At 44.4% G+C, this 27,590-nt stretch overlaps 1 protein-coding gene across 1 annotated transcript; it reads left to right on the forward strand.

Moving 5' to 3' along the window:
* The first annotated feature begins 541 nt into the window (after nt 1-541).
* Nucleotides 542-27,590, forward strand: stk11ip (serine/threonine kinase 11 interacting protein). Its single transcript, XM_069675638.1, has 26 exons — nt 542-700; nt 958-1,025; nt 1,310-1,512; nt 1,602-1,676; nt 1,784-1,879; nt 1,954-2,061; nt 2,139-2,210; nt 2,290-2,419; nt 2,687-2,790; nt 2,891-2,980; nt 3,384-3,425; nt 4,399-4,557; nt 4,642-4,723; nt 4,816-5,280; nt 5,349-5,566; nt 5,647-5,757; nt 6,289-6,463; nt 8,824-8,981; nt 9,056-9,314; nt 11,450-11,559; nt 13,294-13,391; nt 15,405-15,586; nt 21,100-21,184; nt 22,181-22,263; nt 24,751-24,977; nt 26,505-27,590. The coding sequence occupies exons 2-26, from the start codon at nt 959-961 to the stop codon at nt 26,643-26,645; spliced, it is 3,540 nt and encodes a 1,179-aa protein (XP_069531739.1). The 5' UTR covers nt 542-700; nt 958; the 3' UTR covers nt 26,646-27,590.

Consider the following 27,590-nt stretch of genomic DNA (forward strand, 5'->3'; position numbering starts at 1 on the left):
AAGTTTTATATGCACTCACATAGTGTTACGTCCAGTTTGTGTTAAGTCTGGGATGCTTGCTATTGTGCGCCATCTTGTGGCCCTTTGCAGTAATGAGTCAAATGCCGTACCATCCAATGACATGAAACAGCTGTAACAGTTCTAAAATCACGCTACTGTCACCCTACAACGAAAAAGCACCGCAGAAATTTACTCGTTAAGATTAGAAAGCTAAAAATTAAGGCCGAGATCCCTTGTAGATACTATAGCCAGACATTTTCTAACATGATTTTAACCTGGCAGCATTTGCCGAGCTGTTTTGTTGAGTCTGGACCGGGAAAATGCTACTTTAAAAGACCTTATTCTGAGTATAAGTAGGCTAGTGTCTTCTGTTTGTGTCCACAAGCCAAACATAGCGAGGAAACGATAAAAAAGTGGTAATTTCTGGCGTAAATTTACATTTGACAGGAGAGACAGGAGATGCTTGCGACTTATTTTGATTGACTCTCCCTTTTGGTCTCTCGGGGCCGCCGTAGAGGCTTAGTCAGGCTGTCATGTGATGAAAAAAATGTCAACATCACCGTGCCCTGCACTATGAAACCAACAAATCACCACGGAAACGTCGTTTTTCTCTATGTAAAAAAAGATAACATGTTTTAGTACTGGTCCGTCGAAGTAAAACTGTATGTTAGCCGTCGTTTTTCCGGCTGCCACTGCACAGGTAAGTCGTTTTCATCTTCGTAACCAGGAAACTGCTTAGCTAGTTTACATTAGCCTAGCTAACGTTAGCAGCAGCAGAGTGCAGATGTTTGGACCCTAATGTTAGCTAGCGGTGCTATAAATGCACGGTCAGTTTAACAATTGTATTAACGCCATGACTTAGAGTAATGACGAGAAGCCCAAGAGTGAAATGCGAGCTTCTTTATTTTTGTTGTTGTACTTTCATGCTAACATAATACCTTGTTGGACACCTTTCAGGATGGCTGTCTCCCACAATGGTCAGTCCTCCCTTGTACAGAGCTTGGCCACACTTCTCCGAAATGATGGTAAGTTACGGTCCAAATCCGCTTGGGTGACAAAAGGGTGGTGTCACTTGTACTGGGGCTGCATGTCACCCAAAACAATAGCAGGGTGCCCCTTTTTCAGTGGGTGTAAATATCCATATTTACTTATATTGCAAACACTCTTTCTTTGTACTGTTGCAGGCGCCTCTGTCAACTTACATCCCCCCTATAACTTATTTAGACCGTTTACTTAAGACTTTGCTGTTGCTTGATATTATTTGCTGTATTCCCCAGAGCTCAATACATTCTCTCTCCAAACCCTCCAGGTGACTTGGTGCTGGACGGCAGCAGCACGCTGACCTTGCCAGCAGCCAGCTTGCAGCAGCTGACCCGGCTCTTTGAACAGTACTTGCTGTCCAGGAGCCAGGCTCATGGCTTCCTCGCGCTGCCCTCCCATCCCGCCGACACCGCCTCCCTGCTTCAGCTGCAGTTCCTGTTCGATGTCCTGCAAAAGACAATTTCCCTCAAGGTTAGCTAGGAGTCTTAAATCGAAGAAGTTCTTATGTTCCTTTGTTTTGAAAGTTCACATTTGCATATTTTGTTTGTTTTTAATTGTAGCTCATCAACCCTCCAGGGGTGAGGCTTCAATCTGTGGTGAAAATCTTCCCGTTCAAATCTTTAAAATGTTTGGAGGTAACCCTGACTACATTTATCCCTCACCCTCTTTCATTCCATCTCTTCTTCTTCCTTAAAAACACACATTTAACGAAGCATTAAATGTTTTTCTTCTTCTATTCCAGCTGAAGCGAGTCCCTCCGCACTGTCTGGAGGGACTCCGAGGCGTTTACTCCCAGTTGGAGGTCTTCACGTGTTCAAAGAGCCTCAGCTCCCTGGAGGTACATTCCTTTAGCAGTAAAAGTGTATGTTTAACTATATACCACAGTGATGTATGTTTCTATGTTGTTTTTAGGAGCTGCTTTCCCTGTGTGGCGGCGACCTCAGCTCTGCGCTGCCGTGGCTTGAACTGCACACCCTTAACTTTAGCTACAACTCCATTGTCTGCCTTGACCAGTCAATAGTAAGAGCGTACACACAGTGGAGCATTACTAGCTGATCTTCATCTCACTTTAACCGCTTCTTCTGTTTCTCTCATAGAGTTTACTGAACGTCCTGAAGTCTTTAGATCTAAGCCATAACAAGATTCAGGAGTGCGCTGAATTTCTAAAGGTTTGTCTAATTATAATGACACTTTACTTTAAAGAACGTGCTTGTTGTTTCAACCCCTTGTTCTCTCTTCTGTCTTCAGCCCTTGAGTGAACTGGAGCACCTGAACCTCGGCTACAACTGCCTGCAGAGGGCGCCAACGCTCGGCCTGAGCGCCAGAGCCAAACTCCTCACACTCAACCTCAGGAATAACGAACTGGAGACTATAAACGGTGAATAAGACTCACACGGGCAGTCACAGAGGTTCTTGTCTCGCTCTTTAAGAGTTAGACGATCGCAGCGCTTAGAGAGGAGTGAGCTAAAAAAGCAAGCAGTGCAGCGTTAGATAACCGTACACCTGCCCGTTTGTTATGTCTGCTTGGACGGGAGAGGAGAACAGCCCGAGGGTCGAATTTGAGCTCCTTTTATTCTGTGTACATTTGATCCTGCATGTTCTAGATATCAAGTCTGAGAAAGTGCCGTGCTGTCTGATTAAACAGGTGTCGAGCAGTTGTCCTCGCTCCAGCACTTAGACCTGGCCTACAACCTGCTGCTGGAGCACTCCCAGCTGGCTCCTCTGTCCCTGCTGCACGGCCTCAACACAGTAAGGAAACACTTGGATGTATAAAACACATTTCCTTTTATAATAACATTCAAAACACGCAGTTATTTTCTTTAGATACTTAAATAATGTTTTCTTTTAGCTGAACCTGGAGGGAAACCCGCTGTACTTCCAGAGGAGCCACCGCAACTGCACAGTGCGACACCTCTCCCCGAAGGCTGCAAACCATAGAGTCAGTAACAGCTACAGCGTGCATGGCCTCTGCGTGGACGTTTGTTTTTTTGCACCAATGCTATAATAGCGGTTACAACACAAACACAAGAACCCAAGAGCAGCTGACGATGGAGGGAGAGCACACCATCTGGTCTAAACATCACATAACAATGGGATAAAAACATGACGCTTGTGGGAAGCTGTAAACGTCCCGAACTGGGCTGAAATTTCAAAATATACTGTGACAGTTATAGCAGCTGTTGACTCATCTGCTTTGAATGGAAAGGGCATGTAGCTGTAAGAGCTGATTTATCTGAGAGCGCAGACTTCCTGTCTGCTTGTTGATTTCAGACCGAGGACAATGTGCCATGTCATGTTTGTTTTCTTACAATAACGAGTTGTTTTTCTTGTTTCTTTTCCAGCTTAAACTTGACGGCACCCCGCTGTCCTCGTCTGAGATATCAGTAAGTTTGTTCATCAATATATATAATATTTGTAAGCGCCTTTCCAGCTGGTGTTGCGATGTTGGTGCACGAGTTCAGACTTCTGTTTGCTTCTTCAATTTATTCCTCACATGTTTTTGCATTCAGGTAAAACCCAGTTTGGTAGCCTAACCGAACAACACTGCTACTACGTTCAACTTGTTGCCCTGGCAACGGTGAGGCAGCCCCGGCATTCAACACACCTGGCTGCATTTCCCCTTTTCCTGTAGATTATATGTGCAGTCTGTGGCATAAAACGGCCCCCTGGTGTCCAAGAAAGTGCATTACAACCAAAATAAACAAAAGTCAAATAAACAGATTGTTGTGGCCGATTTCGCAACAGCCTTTTAAAAAAAGTTGCAGTGCAAGTTGCAATCTTTCAGGCCCTATTTGTGTGTAACACATGACACATCCACTGTGAGCTACAAGCGCCTCAATAAAGCCTCACTCCCAGTCGATATCCGTGTGAAGATGCCAAAGAAATGTGCAGAAACTGAATGAAGAAGAAGAATCTACACATTATTTATTACGTCAAAGCTGTTCTGCTTGTTATTTCGGGAGCTACTGCATGAAATAAAAAGCTGGATGTCGTCAAACTGAACAGCAATAAAACCGAGCTCATGGTTGTGGGTCCCAAGGCGCTGCTCCGGGAGGCTGCTCCTCTCTCCGTTGACGCCCGCTCCATCTCTCCGCAGCCTCTCTTTCCAGGCTCGCATCAAACCGGTCACCAAATCTGCTTTTTACCTCCTCCGTAACATTTCCAGACTCCGTGGCAGAGACCCTCATACATGCATTCATCACCTCCCACCTGGAATACTGGAACAGTCCTCTCCAGGGTTCCCTGCAAAGCCCTGGACAGGCACCAGCGTTTGACACAGACGTAGCATTAAGTACAAGTAAGGTGTGGTATACATTTATATACACGGTAACATTACAAGTCCAATCTCTTCTGCAGGTGCTGCCGAAACAAGGCCAGCTGATCGTCCACCAGGTGCAGCCTCCGCCTCCGCCCGAGCGGACGAACCAGGAAGTGTCCAGCGGCGTCGGGGAGCTGAGCGACAGCGTGTCGGTGGGGGAAGTGGGAGTCTCGCGCATTCGGAAGAAGAAATCCAGGGTAAAAAAAAATCAACTTTTTCAAAGTGTTTCAAATGAATTTTGCAACATTTTATTTCTTATTTCGAACCTTTTTGTGTTGCAGAGTAAAGTGAGAGTGCGGAGGGCGAGCATATCGGAGCCCAGCGACACCGACTATGAACCCAGGCCGCTTCCCTCCACTGAGGGTCGGTTTTAAAAGCTGTCAAATGTGTTTTATTTCTATTCTTCTCCATGACTTTTATTCCTTCATCCATTTAATGTATCATTCCTCCTTTAGGCCTTGTCCTTCCCCACCAGCAGGAGATCGAGCGCATGTCCAGCTTCAGAGACCAGATGGGTGAGGACTGGCTGAGGTACCAACACCATCTAGAAGGAAGTCCCTCTTCTACTAATCAGCCTCACCAGCCCCTCTCAAATGGCCTCGGCGCCGCCCCGTGTCCCTCCACCAGCAACGGGCATCAACCATCTCCACCGTCCATGGAAGTCCCCGAAGTCCTCCCCCCGCCGCTGCTCGCATCCGAGCCCAAGCTGGAGACGTCGGACGCGGACGCCGACCTGGAAACGGAGTCTACGCTGCAGTGGGCGGGGCACAGCTCTCGTCTCACAGAGTCCACGTTGGAGGACAGCGTGGTGGACGGCGCGGTGGTAAACCAGGAAGTAGCGAGCGCACTTGAGTCCCACAAGTCGGCTCGAAGGGAGAGCAGAGACACGAAGGAGGAAGAAGAGGAGGAGGATCTTGGAGGTAGGCAAGCAAAAAGATGATCAGTAGATTTAAAATTAATCTGTATTAATCTTATTTCTTCTTGTTAGTGGACCTGTGTCATCCCCTGCTCGTGGGAGTCTTATCCGACAAAGAGGAAGACGGTGAAAGCGAGGGGGAGAAGAAGAGGAGAAGGAGGGAGGTGTTCCTGCGCGTCAAACAGGGCCTGGTGCTGGAGGTGGACATGCAGCGCGGCCGGGAGAGATGCCGGCTGGAGCTGGGCAGCCTGGCGAGGGTGCAGACGACGGAGGCCGCCTGGACGAGAGGGGTGAGGAGCTTATCGATTTAACCTGTTGCTCTTTGATCAAAGGAAACTATACTGCAAATGCAATGATGTCTTTCTCTCAGGAGGCGGAGGAGATGCTTCCAGCCGTGGAGCTTCTGTTCGACTACATCAGCAGCGAGAAAAGGAGGAGATGCTACGTCCTGCTCGACGACGACCCGCAGCAGGCACTTCAGGTGATTACCACACATAATAAACACGACCTGAGGCACGTACGAGTGAAGCACTGAACACAGAACACCCACTGACTTCTCGGATGTGTCTGGTCACGCTTACCGGCCGCCCTCGGCTCAAACCCCCGCCGCCTTTTGTGTGTTTTGTGTGACGTCAGCATCCAGCAGCACATTCTGTACCATGTTTACTACCTTGTTTACGATTTCGGGCTCCTCGCATTGTGCAACAACAAGTCCGTGCCAGGTTTAATTTTAACACAGATTCCAGTATGTGATGTTGTGTTTTTCAGATTTGTGGTTAGAGGTTTGGGACTTGTGAACTCGGTTTTATAAACACTTGCATAGCTGAAGCGACAAGTATACAAGCCTTGTGGACACCTTGGTGAACCTTTAAGTCTGACTGATTTTTGTCCCTTTTAGAAACACCTTTTCGGTGCATTTTTTACCTGCAAAACAAGAAAAAAAAAGTCACATTAGCAGCAGAAAAGAGGAATAAATTGACTTGTTTTTTTGCTGCAACTTTCCGCTGACTAGGCTCTGACAGACGTGCTGTCTCACGTGGCGGAGGAAAACCAGCGCCGCGACTCCGAGCTCCGCCCGAGCTGCGTGCGCCTGCAGTGCCTCCGCTGCAGGTCGGAGTTCACTCGTCAGGGAGGGGACGACAAAGAGGAGGAGGAGGCGTGGAGGAGCGGGGAGGATGAGGACAAAGGTGAGAGTGATGACAGAGAGATTTGCAGAGGCCTCAAGGCCAAACACGCTTACGTAATAAAGTCTTTATTTGTAATTTAACGTGGAGATTGCACTCGAAGCAAGACTTTAAAAGGCTCCCGTGTAATTAAAGAGACAGTTACCATGTTAGCATGCACGGAGCAACAAACAGAGGAGTCAAGACAGCACACAGATGGAACCCAGGCAAGAAAAACAAACAGGAAAATCTACTTTTCATTAAAGTTTCGAGGGATGAAAAACGCTCTTTAAACAATAATCTGCTTTTGATCTGTTGTCTCTGACCACATGTTACAAGGCATCTCCAAATACAATAAAATCTGCAAGAAAAAATAACAAATTGGTTTAAAAAACAAAACAAAAAAATTCCACTTAGCATGAAAGTTTTGAGTGAAATAAAGTGGTTTGGACAATCATAAGCTTTTGATCTGCTCTAAGTGACCACATGTTAAAAAGGCATCTCCAAACACAATAAAATCTGGTTAGAATAAACTTAACCAACAGCATTTGACAATAAAAAATGGCCCCGGCTCGTAGGTGGATCAGTTGCCCGAGCGATGTGATGTTTGGCTTAAGTTTATATCTCAATCTGTCATCGGAAGATTTCAAACAATCCCACACACACACCACAGCCCCGACTCTGCAGAGGAGTCACGCACACTCTCCGATGAGTCACGCTCGGCCTTAGATACTCTGAAACATCCTTAAAAAATACATGTACTTTTCATTTTCTCCATTAAAGCGACAACTTTCAGGCTTGTTTTCTCAGCTGGGTGTGCTGGAAGTGATTGAAACGCACACAAAAGGAGGTCAGAAGAGGTTTATGGTTTACTCCTCCTCACCTATCAGTCTCGTCTGCATATTTTCCCAAAACAAAACTCTGCTCCCAGATGAACCCGAGAGAAGCATCCCGGGAGCTACCTCCCGTTCTTTATTGCCAGGCGGCCCGCTCCGCTGCGTTCCCACCTCTATAATCAGCAGCAGACAGATAGCACCCTTCCCTCTGCTTTCAACCAAACCTGACATTAAGACCTGCGCGGGCATGCACGGGCTGCACGTAGGCTTTGTCAGACGGATGTGTCAGGGATTCTTTGGAACTGTGCTCCTTTGTTAGTGTGCTTAGGCTGCTGATATGAGCAGATTCAAGGCAGTAAATACCTTTTTCTTTCACACGTGTCTGAACTTAGACGCTTGTTTGACTGTGGTTAAGAGAAATCCATGCCCTGCAGGCGCACAAAAATTAAAGCGTATGAGAAATTATGCTTGTTTTGTACATTTAAGCAATTTCTCCTTCAAAATAAAAGCTTAAACTACATAAACATGCTAATTTTCTGTACATTTTTTTGCACATTAGGCCGTGTATTTATCAGAATCCTTAAAATACAGAATAATGTTTTATATTTTAAACTTAAAAAACAAAAACAAATTATTTATATTAATACCTTTCAAAATAAAAGCTTAAACTACATAAACATGCACATTTTCCGTACATTTTCTTGCATATTAGGCCGTTTATTTATCAGAATCCTTAAAGTGCAGAATATTTTATTTTTTAAACTAAAAAAAAACTTTTTTTGTATTTATATTCATACCTTTCAAAATAAAAACTTAAACTACATAAACATGCTAATTTTCCATTCGTTTTCTTGCATATTCGGCAATTTATTTATGAGAATCCTTAAAGTAAGGAATATTTTTAATGAAAAACCTAAACTTTTTTTATATTTATATTCATACCTTTCAAAATAAAACCTTAATGTATGAGTTTAGTGCTCAGAAATAGGCAGAGAGTCATTATAGGGGGGGGTATCATGCTAATTTCTAAGCTTCATATTTCACTCTGTAATACCTGTAGCTTAGCATAATTTACACTTAAAAAAACTCCTTGTGTTTCTAACACTGGTGCTCTGTGCAGGCCCTCATACAGCCTCTGCCTGAAATGACTCAGCTCTGTCCCTTTAAGAAAGCCCGCCCCTACAAGGCTGCTTCCTTCTGATTGGCCGGCTCTCCAAAGCCTGCTGAGGCTGCACTTTGTGATGTCCAGGATTCTTAAATGTTCCTGTTGTTCTTGAGTAGACATAAATGATTAATTTATCATATGCACCCTCAAATGTTTTTGTTGCACAAACTTAAAGTACTCATACCTTTCAAAATAAAACCTTAATGTATGAGTTTAACAGTCACAAACAGCCAGTCATCTTGCAGAAAGGCCACAACATAATTTGCAATTTAAATGTGCACTAACCAGTTTAGACCATAAGGGGGAGCACTTCCTAGTCTATGTCAGTGGTAGGGATGCTTTAACCATCACCTCTATAAAGTAGATATGTGTATTTCTTTCAGGAAATGGTAACATCTGTCCAGAGTGCGGCAGCGATCATGTGGTCCAGCTCGCCGGCCAGCCAGCTCCTCAAAGCAGCACGCCCATCCGCCACTCATCACGGCCGGACAGCGAGGACGATCATCTCGACATGACACAAAGCACCCGCAGCATCATTAAGGTCTGTCTTTCTTCTTCTCTGTCGTTTATTTCCACATTTCTTCATCTCATCATCTTTCACGTGTCGCACGACAGGACGATTACACCGACGCCAGCATCAGCAGCAGCCCGATACTTGAAGCCACGGCCAACACGGACGATCCCACGTTCATCACCGCGCAGGGAAGCAGCTTCTTCACCGCGGACGGGCAGGGGGACGCCTCCAGCTCCGGCATCTTCTACAACACGGATTGCCAAAGTAAAGAGGAGCTGGCTGGGAGCTACCACTACACCGCTGCAGGGGCTACGCCACCTGAAGTGCAAGACAAACCTGCGGGGAGAGCCGCTCTGAATGGTGGGTTCTTTAGCGTGTTTGGCGTCAAGACTCCGACCTCATCACTCCTCGCAGGTTTATTCTACATGCAGAAATCTGAGGAGTGATGAGATGACATCTTAAACCCCGACTAGCCGGAGCCTGCTTAGCTCAGCGGCCTTCCTGTACAAAGGCTCCAGTCCTTGATGCGGCGGCTTACTGTGTGTTCTCCACTCTCTCTTCCCCTGTTTATACACTATCCACTGTCTTCTCCCTTAAATACAGGCAAAAAACGTATCTTATTTGCTCTCGTGATCCATCCATCCGTCCATTATCTATACTGCGTATCCTGTCACGGCGGGCTGGAGCCTATCCCAGCTGTCATTGGGCGAGAGGCGGGGTTACACCCTGCACTGATCGCCAGTCAATCACAGGGCTGACACACAGAGACAGACAGCCTTTCACACAGGCAATTTAGAGTCACCAATGAACCTAACGAGCATGCGTTTGGACTGTGGGAGGAAGTCAGAGGGAACCCACGCACGCACGGGGAGAAGCTTTAAAATGCTAATCTCAAAGATCTCAGTGTCGTTCTCTTTGGCGGCACCTGTGGCGATAAACTGTAAATGCAGGAGCACTCTTCCCAGATATCCAGACAGTGCTGCATGTGTGACGTCCACGGTTGGCTCCGGTTGTAACTCTTGATTTTCCTGGCTGACGGTCGCTTTCCTTTTTAGACTGTTTGCCTTCATCTGAGCGTCGAGTTTGTTTCTTTTTCTTTAGATTTTCACTTATTGTTGAAGTTGTATCTGTAGTCATCCATCTTTTCTGTGTTTGTTCAGCCATAGTAGATTACTGTTTACTCACAACACTTGCAGAGAGCGGAAAAGAAAAGCAGCCACTTAGCTCCGCCTACCCTCTCTGGCAGACCGACTGCACGACCGCAGTGTATTTCCAGCTATTCATTCTGCCTGTCAGTGGATCTTCTCACTGTGAGAAAACATCGGAAACTTAGCTGCCCTTTAATTATTATTCACAAACTAAAATAGCTTCAAGTATCGGAGCAATTAAAGGGTAAAAGCAGCAGGAAAACAACTCGGAAGCAATATGAGAAATGTCAGAATCCATGACGTCTTTTACAGTCGCAGCAAATCATCACATTTTCAAAGCTCGATCCAACAAACTGACAACTTAAACAGCATAAAGGCTGGATTAATAGCAGAATCAACCCAGCCGTAGACTTTATACATCCAGAGTAACGTTTGGCAGGAGAGAGGTTTATTGGAGGGAAGCCCGAACAGCAGTAAAACATAAATGTTATCTTACTGCTTGATTTGAATTCTACAGCTCATATGGTCGATGTAAAACACACCAACTGTAGCGTGCGGTGTAAACAGCTCGCCTTTTCTGGAGATTTATTTCAGCTGTAATCGAAAGCGAGAAGAGATGGGAAGTCGCTCGGATACAGCGAGGGCGCTTTGTATCTCTGCGGCAGCATCCGACTTCCTCCCACACATCTGTGTGCCATTTTTAGCCGGGACCGCATGGTACATGTGCAGCGAGACAGATTGGAATCATTACTGGAAGTGATGGGAGAGGAATGAGAGCCGAAAGAGAGGGACGGCCTGAGTCGTAATAATAGCTTCCTGCGTCTTTTTTGATGCCGTAGCTGCAGCGCCAACACCGTGTAATCTGTGCTTGTGAAACCGCAGGCTCGCTCTGGAGACAGCTCGGGCTCATCCTGCAGCGCTCACACAGAGTGCACTGTGTTATTTGGTGGCACAGAGCTCCTATTGTCGCAGAGGAGAATCCTTTAAGGTTCAAAGGCCGCTTTAATGTAATCTAATATAGTTTGTTTTGGCCTCTGCAGCTCCGGCCCTGTCATTTTAAAGTAGCTGCAACCATTAATCACTGTTAATATCGCCTTTATTGCCGATTTATTGCCCTGTAATGCCTTTTCTGCGTGAGGCCTGCTGGCTGACGCCGCGCTCAAACCTGGCCAGTGTTTCCTAAAAGCCAACAAATATGCTTTTATGAAAGACGCCCGTCGCTGCCAGGAAACTATGGCTGAACTGTTAATGGAAGATATAATTTGAGGGAATAAATAAAGTAGAAATAAAATAGAAGTATTCAGTTTGAGTCGTTTAAAGGCTGACCGACTGTCGATGTGTCTGTAGGTGGTTTGGACCTGCTCAGCGAGGACTACGCGGCGGTGGATCATCGGCTGCAGCTTTTCCTGGATGTGGAGGTCTTCGAGGAGGAAGAGGAGCTTCACTCCTTCCTTAAGGTATGAAAGAGGAAGAAAAGAGTCTCTTGAACATAACACACTCAGAACTAAGTGAGAAATAGTGTGGTATATAACCCCCAATAAAGACACCAGCGTTTCTCCTCCTCTGAACACAAGAGTATGGGCTGATTTAAAACCGGCTTTAACACTGAAATCAGCACGGCGTGTTCGGAGAAGCTGTGAAACAAGACTTCCATCCATCCATTATCTCTACCACTTATCCTGTTCAGGTTGCGGGAGGGCTGGAGCCTATGCCAGCTGTCATTGGGGGAGAGGCGGGGTTACACCTAGACTGACAGCCTGTCAATCACAGGGCTGACAAATATACCCCTTTGTCACGGAAATTGGTGTGTTGACGCCGGGTTTTTCAGACCCGAGAAGACCCGCCAATTTTCTCTTTTCCCATTGCCAGTGAAGTATACTCCTGTCTGTTTTCTGCTGCGTCACCGTCTGACATCACAAACACGCCGGAGACAGGGTTAGTAAACAGTGAAGATGTTACGGTGGTTAGATCTTTATCGTATCTATTAATCATTCAGTATGTCAATCAAACTCAGCGCCAAATTTGGAAAGATGTTCAAGCGCTGCTCGGACGGAGACGGGTAGAATTTGCAGCCGAGATGATGAGGAGTCGCAGAAGTCACCGACGGAGCATAGCATCTCGCCGGAAAGGGGGCGGAGATTAGCGCGTCGACACAGGTTTTTTGTTCCCATCAATGCCGATCGGAGCCGAGGCGATAATTACCGGGGTCTACTGCAGAGTCATTCAACCCGAGTCTGGATGCCGAATCCCATTAAGCAATAAAGCCGGGTGTTACCGGGTTTTTTGACCAGTGGGAAAGACGGTGATGTGTCAGCTCTGTGATTGACTGGCGATTAGTCGAGATAACGGATGAATGGATGGGCTGATTGGGTGTGTTTGAATCAGGTTTGAATAAAACAACCCAATAACTGTCGTGTAATAAAAAATATGAAACAAAATGTTCTTGTCGGACTCCATCACTCCCAATAAAAAGCACATAAAACTACATTTCCAGGGCCTTCAGATCTCCACTGGAGCTGTTATTAAAAGCGTATTATTACCAGACTCAGAATTCTGCCAGTGACAGCAGCCTGTGACTGATCGCTCAAATTTAACAGCACATTGTTTTTATGTTGCTGTTACTGCTGCTTTTGTTGTTGCGGTTTTAAAGAGTCCTTTTTACATATCTCCCTGATGGCCAGAAGACTCCAGCGTAATGAGTGGTGACAACTTTAGGACCTGCACTCCGGCTGCGGTTTTGTCTCTCGTTGCGCGCCCTCCTCCGCTGCCTCTTGAAGCCTTTCTGCGACTTCTTGAATGTGCAATGCATCCTGGGAGCTCCTCAAAGCAGCAGGATATTGCTTTTTCACAGTCGGACACCTGGACGAGGAGCAGAGAGAGCGGAACGAGAGGGAGCGGACACAGCTGGAAACAGGAGGTCCCGCTTCATTCATCTTGGTTGTGTTTGTTTATGCTGTGACAGGGCTCCTGGCTGTTTCGCTTGTGCTTCTACCTCTGGTGTTGTTTAGGGGAAATGAAGCAAGAGCTTGATCTATTAGTATGATTTAAACCCCTAAAGAGCCTAATAAACCGTCAGAACCTTATGATGCTTGTTATTATGTTGTAAAAGATGGTATTCACAAGGGGAGCAGCATTTATGAGATCAGTTGTTCCTGCTACATGTCATGTATCCCTTTTGTTTGTGCCGTCAGATGTCCGCTGTCAAATTTGGGGAGCCCGGCGAGGTTCCCTCTCTGCTGGTGGTGTCAAACAAGCGCCTCTACTTCCTGGAATTGATGTCAGAAACACAGTGAGTTGAGCAACTTTGCAGCCAATAAAAATAAACCGAATGAATGAAAGAAAATATAATGTATAAAGTGGTTACAGTTTTAAACAGAAGTGTTAAAAAATGTATTTTTCAGTGTTATATAGGCTTAAATCACCTTTTAATCCACACATGATGCAACATCCTCTATGTAGACCTTTAATTAATATTTACTGTCTGCATGAGCCATCATTAAATACTCCTAATATGCTTAAATTTATTGCAACGCCAAGAAGAAGAAAGACTGATTAATGAGTAAGGCAAGCGAAATGTTACGGATATAACGTCTGTTCCCTGAAGAAGAGGAACGCGGTACAACGCGTCGTGTTATATGTGCTGTACCGGGTGTCGCGAGATAATATTATGTCTATCATAACTGGCCCGCCGGTATGCAACTACAAATCCCAGAATGCACTGCAACAGCGGGCGCGCCAATCAAGACCGGCGAGCACCAGCTGTGTGAGCTAGCGTTTCTGCGCGACGTGACGAAGCACCTCTCTCCAGCTTCAGGTGCAGCACCGTGTGAGCACAGACAGGCATGTGTGATGCAGTGAGAGCTTAACGAGCCGAGCTGCGCCTGTGGGAGACTCGGAGGCAGCAGGGAAACTTGCGCCACTTTTCATGCTGCCAGACGACGACAAACCACGTCTGCAACGCTGCGTTTACGCGGCAATTTGCCGACTTTGTCGCTCAGAAATTTAAATGCGAAGCGCTCCATAATCCGTTTGTTGCTGACAGAGCTGATGAGTCTGTAGAGCTGATAGAACGATGCCACAAGCTCCGCCTACAAGCTTCATGTTTGGAAGCACATACCTGTGTGTCACTCCATCCTGAGAGTGTCCACAGCTCAGACCCTAACCCCAAACAGTCATGAACCTGCAGCCAAGAAAAGATGCCAAGCACCTGGCTCGGGCAAATAAGAGCAGAGTGCACTTTTTCTTTTTGCACCTTTACCTGTTATCACAGGTAGACTGCTTATGGTTGATATATTCTCACATTTTCACCAGATTGATTACATTTAAAATATTCTTATTTTCTTGATGGTGTTGTGAAAAAAATAATGAATAAAGTTCATATTTCTCTGCGACTAATTTGTCATAATACCTCTGATAAAAACGTGGTTTATTTATGTCTGTTGTCCAAATAATGTTGACCCCGTTCGGCTCTCGTCTGAGACCCTGTTTGTAGTATCGGCCCCCTCTATAATTGACTTGCGCATCGTGGGGTTGATTCGTATTCCCAGGCGAACAGACAAACAGTTCAATAGGCGCACACGGTAAGAAAAACATTTTAACTAAAGATTAAGTGTAAACGTTTCAGTCACAGTGGGAAACTTGTAGCAGGTGTTGTAGCATAAAAAGACAAATGCTCGCTTGGATTCCTCTCAATGATAACTTGAAACTTTAAACAAAGTCAGGGATATTTCCGCAACACATTCCAGTTTATCAGAAGAGTAATCAAACCCTGCTGGATTCAAAAAGAGGACGCCACACTGCAGTTAACAATTATAACGTTTAATACTTGTGTGTAGCCCCCACACCCTCTGCTTAGGATGTGGATTACATTGCATAACCTGCGCAGGTTTCTGGGTCACATCTTGAGAACACATTGACCTCGCGGTGTCTGCACGGACCGTGGAGTCTCTCCTCCTGCTAGTTTTAGCCCCCTTTATTAGTTTTTCTCTCCTCCATTACAAAATCTTTTCTCCCCCTCGTCAAAACAAGATCGAGTTCCCTCCGACGTGAGCCCACGCTGTGACGGCTTTAGAGGAGTTAGCGTGAGTTCGACCACAGGGGCTGTCTTTTCTTGTTCTTGGCATTGCGTAGGAGACTTTTATTTTGAAGTTAATCCTTGATAAATGAGGTATTACATCATTTATTACCGTAATTGTGCTGAGTAAACTTTGGCTTCAGCAAACACCCACACCTCCAAAGCGTTAAGTAAACTTTTTAAATGCACCTCGGCGTGTCCGTCAATTTCTCTGCTCTCTCCTCCCAGCAGAGGCCCGCTCTCCGATTGGCTGCAGAAGCGGGACAGCCGCCCAATCGCGGAGCTCGGCTACCTGGAGGTGGGGCTTGGATCGCAGTGCATTCACATGGAGTTTGGCGACGGGGGCGTGGCCTATACCCTCCTGGTTCGAGACAGCCTGCGATGCAAGAGGTTCTTTGGCTTGCTGACAGGTAAAGGAAGCTGCCAAATAGGAGCAAAGTGGAAAATTGTTTCTTTTTAATGTATGGAAAAACACATAAAAGGACTTTTATTATTTAATTTCTTTACAGAGAAACTCACTCACCCTGCTCTTTTTTTACGCACTGGTTGCACTGGTTTGAGCGCTTTCCTAAGGGGAGACACCGCAAAACAACCGTGGACTAATTTAGATTACAAAGAAGTGGAAGAGCTCTGCTGAATCCCCGAGGCAGGTATTAGAACAACATGTTCCTCTCGCAGGCATCGTGCCACAGACCCGTCTCCCCTCACAAACTAATACTATACCATATGTGGGCTACGTGACGCAGGTCTCTGCCTCCACCCCTCCTCTGCATTGGGTTCACACAGGCTTGCGTACATCCTGCCCAGACCCACTCGTCTGCAGCGAAGGGAGGACCAAAAGCGGCAGAGAGGGGAAAAAGCTTTTATTAGACGTGGGGGCTCCTGCTCGGGAGCTGGAATGTCTGGAAAAATATGGAAAATGAATTTGACAATACGCAGCCGCAGAAAACAGGAAAACATGTTGGCACGTGTGGAGAGAAAGGATTGCTTTTCCGTTCCACTTCGTGTAATTGTAACAGAAAATGGGGATTAGGGAGGTATTTTTCCATAATTGCTCGTTCATATTAGCAGTCTGAGGGTAAGAGACGCAGGAAGGGAGGAGTATTGTTTGTGCATGGAAAGTCTCGTTTCCTGCGTCATCTTTCCTTATTTTTCACATCATTCACTTTCCTCCATAAAATTCTTCGTTTAAAAGAGCGTGGGCCAAGAAGGCAGCATGAAAGCACTGTTACAGCAATTATTTAAACAACTTAAAAGTGTCACAATAATAGACAATATACAATTACAGTGCAGTAAAAGTCGTGTTGGGAGTCACCCAGAGGCCCGACAGAAGCTACAATATGATATTGTTGCTGTTTTAAACATTTGTAATAACATATTTTGCGACATTTTTTCAACTGCAAATTATGTCCCCAATAGAAAACGTCTGTTTTATCGAGAGGACGGTGGATAGAGTCGGAAACAGGGGAAGAGAGAGCGGGGATGACACGCGGCAAAGGCCCGAGGGTGGGAGTTGAACCCGCAGGCCGCCGCATAGCTGACGATAGCCTCTGTATGTGGTCGCCGATTTAACCGCAAAGCCATGCTTGCGCCTAAACTGACAATATCAATTTTGTTCTCATGAGCGCCCCCTAATGGTGGTAAAGGGTAATTGCGGGAGCACACTTCCCAGTTTAACCAGGCGTCCACGGTTGGCTCCGGTTGTAACTCTTGATTTTCCTGGCTGATGGTCGCTTCTTTTTCTTTGGCTTTTGGGTATCTGTAGTAGGGCTGTCAATCAATTAAAATTAATTGCATTGTTGTCCAAAGTTAACTCGCGATTAATCGCAAATTTTTTCCCTGTTGTAAATGTACCTTCAAGAGATATTTTTCAAGTCCTCTTATCAAAATGGGTATGGACAAATATGCTTCCTTTATGCAAATGTAGTTTATTATTATTGCAACATTCCAAAACAATGACAAATACTGTCCAGAATATTCTGCAGAATAACCTCAAAGGTACGAAAGGTACAAAAAATATGCTGAAAGCATAACAAGCAACAACAGACGGGCATTTGACCTGAATGTAACATTCCTCAGTAATAAGTCGTTGAGTCTGCAGAAGTAGATAAAAATAACCTGGGGCTCTCTGCATCAGCTGTGTGCTCGGCCAGCAAGTGGTATTTAAGACTCGACGTACTCCGGTGGTAACACAACGACAGTAAAGACAAATAACTTTTGTCATGTCGAGAGAAACATCGAGCGGGGCTTTGAGCCTGAACTTGTCTTTTCTTTATCCACTTCTGCTCACCGAGGTTTGTCTCTGCTTGCTATCCACAACGTGCCGGCTGCATCGCTTCCTAATTTCCCAAACTACGGGCTACAATAAATAGTGGCGTTAAAGGGAATTTGCGTTAACTCGTTATTATAACTTTGACAGCCCTAATCTGTAGTCATCCATCTTTTCTTTGTTTGTTCAGCCATAGTAGATTACTGTTTACTCGCAACACTTTCAGAGAGCGGAAAAGCAGCCGCTTAGCTCCGCCTACCCTCTCTGGCAGACCAACCACTGCTGGCTGATGGAAAACGCGTCACTAACTGGGCGCCGCGTTGATTTATTTTCTGGTTTTTAAGTCTTGTAAACGTTCAGTTTTTTTAAGTAAAATGTAAAATAAAAGCCAGCAATTAGTTCCAGTTTGCTTTAACACATTTTGGTTTGATCGCTTGATTGCTCTCCCACGCTGATGCTGGAACATTTACACGTGTTGGGGAGCAATCAATTACATAACATGTGAGCACAGACAGTATTAACAAGGTGCCATCCAAGATTGCAATCACGAGTATACAAAAGGCGACGGGCCGAGAGAGGAGAACCAAGTTTGGTTGGTGTTCTGGTCTTTGTCAGTCCTCCTTGCTTGCTCTTGTTTCAAACCCAGACTGCTTGGCTGCCTGACACCCCTGATGATTATCACGTGAAATTAAACCCCAGAACATGATTTGATACGTACGAACGCGGCGGCAGGACGGTGTGAGAAAAGTTTCTCGTCTATTAGAAAGTTGTTGCACACAGTTTGAGTACAAAAACTGACCATTTCCAAGCCGTTCCAATAACAGCAGATTCTCCCCCTTTGTCTGTCTTGGCTGCGGCCTCCAGGAGTCTCGTGTTATCGCTCATGTTTCAGTGAAGTTGTGTCTGACTCGGTGAGTTTCTGAGCCCCAGAAAAACCGTCCCAGTTCCAACCACATCCTCCCTCTCTCCCTCTCCTCGTCCTTCGTCATTCCAGTTGTGGTTTTCAGCTCTGTCCGCATGCTGGGAGCCAGTTGGAAGATAAACGGGGGTTTGTTATAGTTAGGCCTTTCGCTACTTCTGCTGACAGAATATTACAGCAGCTGTCTCGGGGTCAATTTGGCATCGGGGAAAAAGGAGATCGCCATAATAGCACTTAATGGGAGATGTCCATGCACCTTGAGGCCTCATTTTCCCTTGTTTCCTCAGTTTCCAACAATCTCTGTGGTCTCCCTTGAAGCAATCTGGAATGACTTTATAAGCCACAAGGAACACAAAGCACTTAACAAGGCGTTTATGAATTTAGACGGAATAAAAAAGCTCTCAGAGGAGCGAGAGCGAGAGGATTGATTACTCTTGGAGAAGTCGATTTCATTCAATTATATAATCACTGTGATCAATTATGTTTCTGTAGAGTTTCTCCCAAGTAAGTATCAAGTCATTTGGTCCAAGTCTCAAGCAAGTCTCGAGTCATATTTTTCTGGGGCAAGTCAAATCAAGTCCTGAGTCAAGTCACTTTTTTTCCACCCAAGATCCAGCACTCTTACCTGTAGTATCCGGTCTTTATAAAGAGAAAACACAAGGTGTTAGTAGCCCGTCTAATAATGATATTATTGGCCAATATATATAACTTGTTCAAAAAGTCTGACAGTGAATTGTGTCTGTATTATCTTGGCACAGACGCAGCCATGATGATGGTCTGCTCTGAGACCGTATTAAGTAGTAACGAGCGCGACTGATGAGGATTCTATTTGGGGGCTTTGATGTTGCGTGTTGCCATAGCGATGAGTTTAACTGACAGCCAGGCCTCCAATCATGACAGTCACATACCGGGGAGGTTTTTGAGTCGTCCAGTCATGATTCCCAGTTTGCGCTGCGTACATACTTGATAGTTAGACAGAAACTTAACATTGAATTTGATCATTTTATGTTTAACAGCTAACATTCAAACCAAGCAGAGAAGGAGATCTGGCATGTTCTCGTGAGGTACATGTATGCTCTGCTTCCATGCTGCATACGTCAAGTGTTCAATAAATACAGCTCCGGCTAAAGTTGTGTTATTATTATTATTTTTAAGCCTTTATTTAGACAGGGAGTCTAATTGAGACACGTGGTCTTTATCTCCATCAGTCACGTCTCAACCCCCATGTTCACCGTGTGTCCCCTAGTTGGAGTCCCAAACTCACAAGTAGGCAAACATTGAGCCTGTGCATCAGATAATTCATACCTGCTGCTGTTTCAGCTTGTCTGTCAAGGCATACAGGCATAAATCAAATTTCAGTGAGTATTTTCTTCCTTGTATATTAGTTATTTAAGGCTAATGTATGGACAGCAGAGCACAGATAGAGAAGTGTCATGGGAAATAGGTTAGGTTTGTCACCTTGACCTGTTTCTTTCCCTCCCCTGTTAACCCATCATCCTCCTCTTTCTTCCCCTCTCTCCCCCCTCCTTGTCCCTTTAAATCCTTTTGAAGTCCGTCCATTCAAACTTGACTGTGCAGCCACACTGCAGATATCCTCCCCGTCCCGTATTGCTGTCGCGCTCATTGACACGCTTACAATCCGCGAATGTGAGCGTGACCCGGCGCTTTGTGCTCCCTAACATTTTCTCACCCGCTGAGTGTATGGAGCCGAAATCTTACACCTGCAACCAGAGACCTTTTGGCTTTCTTGTCCCGGCGACAATAGCAAAAGGAGAAGTCTCCGATCGAGTTTGGCTTTTGTGTGTAGACCTCTTTCCATGAATATTTGGGCGTGACATTTTTAGGATACTGTAACTCCTCTGTGTCCTTTAAAGGTTAAAGGGAGCTTGTTTTCTCTCACTTACCACGTTGTTAATGTTTACTCTGACAAAGAATGTAGCTGTCATGTGTTATCAAAAAGCACCTTATCGGCATCGACAGATATGTCATTTTTCTGCCGATATTTTCCGCCGATAAAACACCGCTTTAATTCTGTCTAAATGCTCCATGATTCTCTAAAAAAGCTTGACGTAACGCTACGAGATTAACTCTGCATGAGTTATTAACAATATGCAAATAAAGACTATGAACAGCCACTTTCACAGCTCTTAACTAGCTAACAGTTAGCTCACATTCTCGTCATTTTACCGGAGTTAACAACATCAAACACGCCGGAACTACACTCACGGCCAAAGCCGACGCTAACAGAGAGAAACATAAACATCAGTGCAAAACTAACTTACATATTCATGGTTGCATACACGATAAAAAGAGTCCGTCGGCGATCACTGATGTCTCCGTAGTAGGTGCAGTGAACAAGTCCGGGCATGTCTTCCTCCCTGGATGCTGCATTCAAGTGCGCTCAGAAACATGAGCGATCAGACACAACGCCTCTTCTGTCAAGCGTAAAGAAGGTCTGCGGTATGGCAGTTTTTGGCAACTATTATAAGAGCAGGCATAATATCAATTCAACTACAGGGGAGACTTGATGTTCTCTGCAATTAGGTGGAAAAAAACGTGCCTAATATATCGGGTTGGAAAATATCGGCATATTTGATATCGGCAAAAAATCCAATATCGTGCATCCCTAGCTCCTATTGCTTAATCATTGATTATCTGAGTGTCTTGAACTGCTTAGTCCAACACAACTTCACAAACCGTCTGATTTTAATAAAACTCTTTCATTAATCCCGCAGGAATCGTGCGAGAGATGGCGCACCAATCAGACAGCAAGCTGCAGTCCATCTCCACCACGAGACTCAACCCTCAGCACCACCTCTGGTACGCTCCTCACACCTTCTCTACGTCAATGCAGGGAGAAAACGGTGGCCATCTTTGTTTTTTATGTGTTTATTTGCTGAAAGATGTGGTCGAAATAGTGCTGTGCACATTTGTATGTGGTTGGGAGGTGTAAGTTAAAGAGCATTTCTGACACATGTTAAGTTGATTACAATCAGTGCTTTTACTTTGTTAAAGTGGACCGCTAAATTAGCTGGCAAACCACATCTTAATCTGTAGCATGTGTTGCGCTGCAGATCCGAAAGCGCGCATGTCATGTTGTGTCACCTCGTTGTTTTTCTCCCCAAAAACAGAACAGGGTGGCTTTATTTATGTCCGGGCGGAAAAGGAATGTGGTTCTCTTAATGAAAACGTGATTTCAGAGAGGAGTAGGAGGAAGATTTCTGCAGAACGAGCGCAAAATTTGGCACAAAGCGAGCCGTGATCAATCATTCCATTTAAAACAGGCATGGTTTATAGGCCTTTTTAGCAGTTTGGGCAGCTTTGCAAACATGTTTTTGTCCATCTAGAGATGTTAAATAAATAGTTTTAAATCAGCATGGATTAGGAAATGAATAATCTTGCATTTCCTTTGACATACGCCGAAGAATCATTCATGTGCCGACGCACGCAAATACTTGAAATTTCCCAATTTGTCGTTTGCCTTCAGGCCACAGCCTCCACTGCTCGATAAAAAAGAAGTAAAAACAAATCAAAGCAGCTCCTTCATGTGTTTCAAGGCAGCTAACCACAGTCTGAGAACACACTTCCAGTGTTTTCGCAATCCAACTCCTGTCAGCTATTATTACGTCAATTATCCCCTTTGCTTCACAGTTACTGTGAAATTCACCCCGTGATGTGGAAGTGCTTCCATGTGAGAGCGCCGCAGCACCTGCCAGCCACCGCACTGCCCTGTTATCTTTAGGAGGACAGCTTCAGCAGCCCGCTTAGGTGCGAGAGGAGGGGTTTGTGCTAATATATGTTCTTTTATTTTGATAGGCCGCTGGTGTGTGAAGACATCCAGGCAGATGTGGAGGACGGCCAGCTGCAGTTTTTCTACGTTCTGGCTTTCATCCTGCAAGGTGACACATCGAACTCACTGTGCACAAACACTTAATTATGCATCACATGTTACAGAATTTTTCCACATATCTGGGAGAAACAGGATGTATAGGGTTTCAAGTCTCAACATGTCACATAGAATGAGTTCCATAGATGCCAAAAGTAGCACTGTTTATGCTTATTACTTTGTAATGTCTTCCAGTCTTCTTCCTTTTGGGTCTACACATGTGTTGTTTTTTTTACTGGTAAAAAAAGTGACAAAACATACAATACATGGTGTCACAAAATAGGTCACCTACAAGATTCGTGTAGATCCGAGGGGGGTCCAGCCGGGTTGATCGGGTTAGACGTTAGGAGCACAGAATTGCCAGGACCACAGGATTCTAAAGTAAACCCCGAGAACTGTCTTGAAGGGCGTCTCGCACCTGACGCCGGGGACACACGGGAGGCAGACGCGCCGCCAACACTGTTTTACCTCATAATGGCTCGTTACTAGTTACTGAAAAATAACTAGAAATGAGAGTGTAACGCCAAATCTGCGTGCCCCCAGACCCCCTCAGCTGTGGCAGGTTTTCCACGCAGTGTTCTCACCTTTTTTTTAGCCCTTACCTGTTTGCATCCCTGAGAGTGACAAACGTATCAGACATGACAAAATCAAACAAAACATAAAAAAATATTAGTTTAGTAGTCACTAAGTACTATAAAGGAATATTTTTAAAGTAACATGGTGCCTACATTACCCACAATGCAACTGCTGATAGTTCCTGAAACAGGATGTATAGGGTTTCCAGACTCAACGTGTCATATAGAATGAGTTCTATGGATGCAAATAGTAGTGCTGTTAATGCTAATTACTGCTATCTTCCAGTCTTCGTTCTTTCTGGGTCCACTCTGGTGTGGTGTTTTTTTATTGGGCAATAAGCTGATGACAGTACAAGTACTAGCCAATGCAAAACACGGTGCTGGAGGAGCAGAAAGAGAGTTACAAAAGTATCAGAAAAGTAATAAAACATGTTTGATGTTCACCAGGATTTTATAATATCTGGCGCCTACATTACCCACAGTGCAACTCCTCATAGTTCTTGAAACAGGATGTATAGGACGAGTTCCGTAGATGCAAATAGCAGCACTAATTACTTAATAATGTCTTCCAGTCTTCTTCCTTTCTGGGTCCACTCTGCTGCGGTTATTAGACTTTTTTTTTATTGGGCAATAAGGTGATGACAATACGAGTGCTAATGCAAAACATGATGCTGGAGGAGGAGAGTTACAAAAGTAACAAAAGAAAGAAGAAAAGAACATGTTGGGGAAAAAAGGAGGAGGAAAAAATGTTCACTGGCACCTACGTTACCCACAATGCAACTGCTGATAGTTCCAGAAACAGGATGTGTAGGGTTTCAAGACTCAACGTGTCCTATAGAACGAGTTCCTTAGATGCAAATTGTAGCACTAATTACTTAATAACGCCCTCCAGTCTTCTTTCTTTCTGGGTAAAAAAGTGCCACCGATACAGAACACCAACAGCCCCTGTCATGTTGGGAAACAGTGGAAGACAGTGAAGATTGATTGGGGCGTCTCGCGTACAGAGGCTCAGTCCCCAATGCGGCGTACCCCGGGCTCGACTCCCGCCATCGGCCTTTTGCAGCGTGTCATCGCCCACTGTTTCCGACTCCATCCACTGTCCCCTCTGTCAATAAGGACATAAAGAAAGGAATCTTTTTGCTTGCTGTTAATAAGAAAATGAAGCCTAGATGCAGCTGAAGATGGTTATCATTTGTATTCCTGATATTTAGCTTTAACCCTGTTTTAAAATAAGCTCAATCATTTCGACCAACAGGAGGAAATCCAAGAGTAAATGCCAAAATAAAAGCCATCATTATATTCTGCTTCCAGGAAAATATGCTAAATGAGAGATAATAACAAAATTGATAAAACCAAATAATTGCAGGATGAGGTCAGTATCGACGTGAAGATGTGATTTGTGGGGAAGCAGCCGCCATGAGGCGCCTGTCACAGATTCTTGTTAACAACCACAGCCGTAAAAAGAGGCACAAATGTGTTGATTTAACCGGACTAAGCGAATGTGGATACGGTGTCCAGGAGGTACAGGATGCCTCGCTGTCTGTGAATCAGCAGGAACATTCGAAGCCAAGCTAGCTGCAGGCTACACACAGCTGCGCACGTCTGAGGAATTTCAAGTGCTGTCATTTTTCTGCATGTCTAGATCTGCCTTCTTCTTCTGCTCGCTGCTCTGAAGACAGTATGAAATATAGCACCAGAGCTTGTTATGTAGATAGAAAAGTACTATGTAAAGCTCTTAGAGTAGTTGTCGAATTACTTTAATGTGTAGTCATAAATCAGAGGCTGAAATCTCCAAAATAAAACAGCTTTTTTTATCCAGACTTGGAGCATTAAGACTTTAAACAGCCACTGAAACACACTAAAAGCTTTTCTGTCAAGTAGTCAAAGCAGAAAACATCTCATATTTCTGTATCTTTCTCTTTCAGATGATATTTGGACGCCATTAACAGTCCTTGCGACCCGGGAAACCCTGTACCTCCTCAAAGAGGATCACCAGTGGACCAAAAGTCCGAAAGGCCCGGCAGAAAACGAGAGCAAAGAACCGAGCAGCGGGAGCGTGACCGTTTTAGAGACGCAGTCGATCAGCTGCGTGAGCTCCGTCCACCTGTGGCCGTCAGACCAGTGCAGGGTGGATATTCAGCTGTACGATGAGGTTAGTGTATAACAGTGTTAATAAAGCTTGGTTTAGAGGAGAGATTTGAGCATTTAAGAAAAGAAGATGCAATGAAATATCATTTAAATACACGGTTTGATTCCAGAAAGACACAATTTTTGCATCTTAGCTTGGCAGCTGATAAAAAGCGCACCAGGATTCAGTAGGTTTCATGCGTTAGGGAAGAAAACTATTTTATGTGTCTTGATGTTTATTGAAAAGTTAAAATTGTGGATTTGTGAAGGTGAGGTTTATGTATAATAACAATTGAAGATATTTCTCATTTGCATTCAGAATATTTTGCTGTATTAAGAGAAGCTCAATCATAAAAACACTCAACAGGAGGAAATCCAAGAGTAAATGCCAAAGTCATCACTATATTCCAGTTCCAGGAAAATAAATGGGAGATAAAAACCGAATTCAGGATTCATTCATTAAGAAAAAGGAAAAAAAAGTGGTTCCTTGGAGTAAAGAAAAAAAGATTTCCAGTAAAATTTTGCTTTGATCTCAGAGATTTTTTTCACATTGATTAATGACTTTATTATCTTAGAGAATATCCAAGTTTAAGTGTCTCAATGTGTATTAAAAGGGGGAAAACAATAACACAAACATAATATTCATTCAAAAAGTGGTTCCTTGGAGTAAATAAAAGGCTGAAAAAAAAAAAAAAAAAAATTTTATATAGATAAATTTTACATTTCATAGATTTTTTTTCACACTGATTAATTACTTGAAGAATATCCAAGTATATGTGTCTTAATGTGTATCGAAAAGTGAAAATAAAAACAGAATTCAGTAGGACTCATTCATAAAAAAAACAAGAAAAAAAAGTGGTTCCTGGGACAAAAAAAAAATGTTTCCTTTAATCTCAGAAAAAAAATTTCCCGTTGATTAATGACTTCATTGTCTCAGAGGATATCCAAGTTTTATTCGCGGGCTTGTGTTTTTTTCTCATAAATTTACAGCTCTTTTATTTCTACCGACAACAGCCATTACTCATTGAGACAGTTGGAGAACAGTTAAATATATCATTTTGCTGACTTAGTTCAATCCTGATTCTGCTGAGGTAATTTCATGATGCACACTATTTAATGCAACATGTCATTAAAAGGTAGTTGAGTTTGAAAACATCTTTTTCCAAATTCATCATGAAATTGACTCAACATGATGAAGTAGAGGAATTTAGATCAGCAGAAATCAGTGTTAGTCTCTTCATGTTTTGGTCTCAGCTGTGAGCCCCTGATTCAACTGTGAAAACAGGTATTCATGAGGCCATGTTTGGTGTTGATGGGCCCCACATGTGAATCAGTCGTTACAGTAGACTAATGAGCGGACTGATTCCTCTAATTGCTCCTCTTTTCACCGTGACTCTAAACACGACCACACAGCTTGTTTACTTATCGCTTGAAAGATGAATCGCTCCAAATCAAGCTGTGTTTGGTGTGAGAAGATTAGATCTATTATTGATACAATAATAGTTAACTGCTTTAATTTCCATAATCTGTCATGTTGTGTTTTCTCCTGCAGACTGTGAAAGAGGAGAAGACGTGGTGTGTGCGCTCAGAGAGCGCGGAGCTCCTCCAGGGCCTGCTGGCCTGGGTCAGAGCTCAGTGGGAGGGCATGTTCGGCGTAAAACTCCGAGCATGGACGCAGGACAAAGCAGCGTAGAGTGGACGGGCATGAAAACATGTTGCAGACTCTTTGTGTGTGTTTTTGTGAGCACGATTTGCGTGTCAGTCCTGGGAAATGTTAAGTGAGCGTGAGTGAGTTTGTCTTTATTTTCTCTCTACGCAGTCTGCACTCAGTCTGGTCCCATTATGCTTGTTGCTTTCTCTTAAGCCAAGAACTTGGAATTGATTGCGCTCATTCATGTGGTACACAAGCCTGTAAAAGCGCTGGTTGCATAATTCTGCCCTCCAGATACCAACCCACTGAACTTTTCTACAGCTCAAATGGAGTGTGCCTTGTTTTCTCTGCCGCTGCTGTTATTTCTGTTAAAATGCACCTGAATGCGCCTCGACTTGCTCTTCAATCACCGCAGATAGGGAGCAGATTCGGGGTTTTTGTGACTAAGACGGCGTGAAGTGCAGCTTGATAAGAGTCCTTCCTCTCCGTCTCAGGGTGCAGTCAGTTGTGACATCACGCGCTCAACACGAGGCGTGGGGTACGCCCGGAAGGTCAAAGCTCACGACACTTGTCATCAAGGGTCACGTAACGCCTTTCCTCCCCAATTAGGGTCTCGTGATGCGTCTCTGCACTGCATCATGGGAACGGAAAAAGAAGTCTGCAAGATAAGATGAACAGTGTCCATTTATTTAAACTCGGGAACAGGTGCAACGTGGGTGTGTTTTTGTTTAGTTTGCGATAAAGTGTATGAAGAAATTCCTTGCTAGGCACTGATCATGTGATAAGTTACATTTCTAAGTAGCTCAACTAAATCCTTGTTTTTAGTTTGTTCATCGGTGAATCTGAATCGGTCAGATGCAGTAAAGATCAAAATTAACTCTCCGCTGTTGATTTATAAAAACAACTATGACTTAATTTATTTCTTCGTTAGCATTTTTCATTCTGGGTTGATGCAAAAGAAAGTCTTTTATTTTTATATAAATATGA

This window comes from Semicossyphus pulcher, unplaced genomic scaffold, assembly GCF_022749685.1.
Source record: "Semicossyphus pulcher isolate SPU_LCO1_2020_fin unplaced genomic scaffold, fSemPul1.0.p SCAF_24, whole genome shotgun sequence".
NCBI classification, from domain to species: Eukaryota; Metazoa; Chordata; class Actinopteri; order Labriformes; family Labridae; genus Semicossyphus; species Semicossyphus pulcher.

Excerpts from the sequence above, each read along its gene's own strand:
- stk11ip (XM_069675638.1), top strand. The coding sequence starts at position 959 with ATGGCTGTCTCCCACAATGGTCAGTCCTCCCTTGTACAGAGCTTGGCC. Across the intron at positions 8,982-9,055 it reads GCACCCGCAGCATCATTAAG|GACGATTACACCGACGCCAG; the intron begins GTCTGTCTTTCT and ends GTCGCACGACAG. Across the intron at positions 11,560-13,293 it reads AGCTTCACTCCTTCCTTAAG|ATGTCCGCTGTCAAATTTGG; the intron begins GTATGAAAGAGG and ends TTGTGCCGTCAG.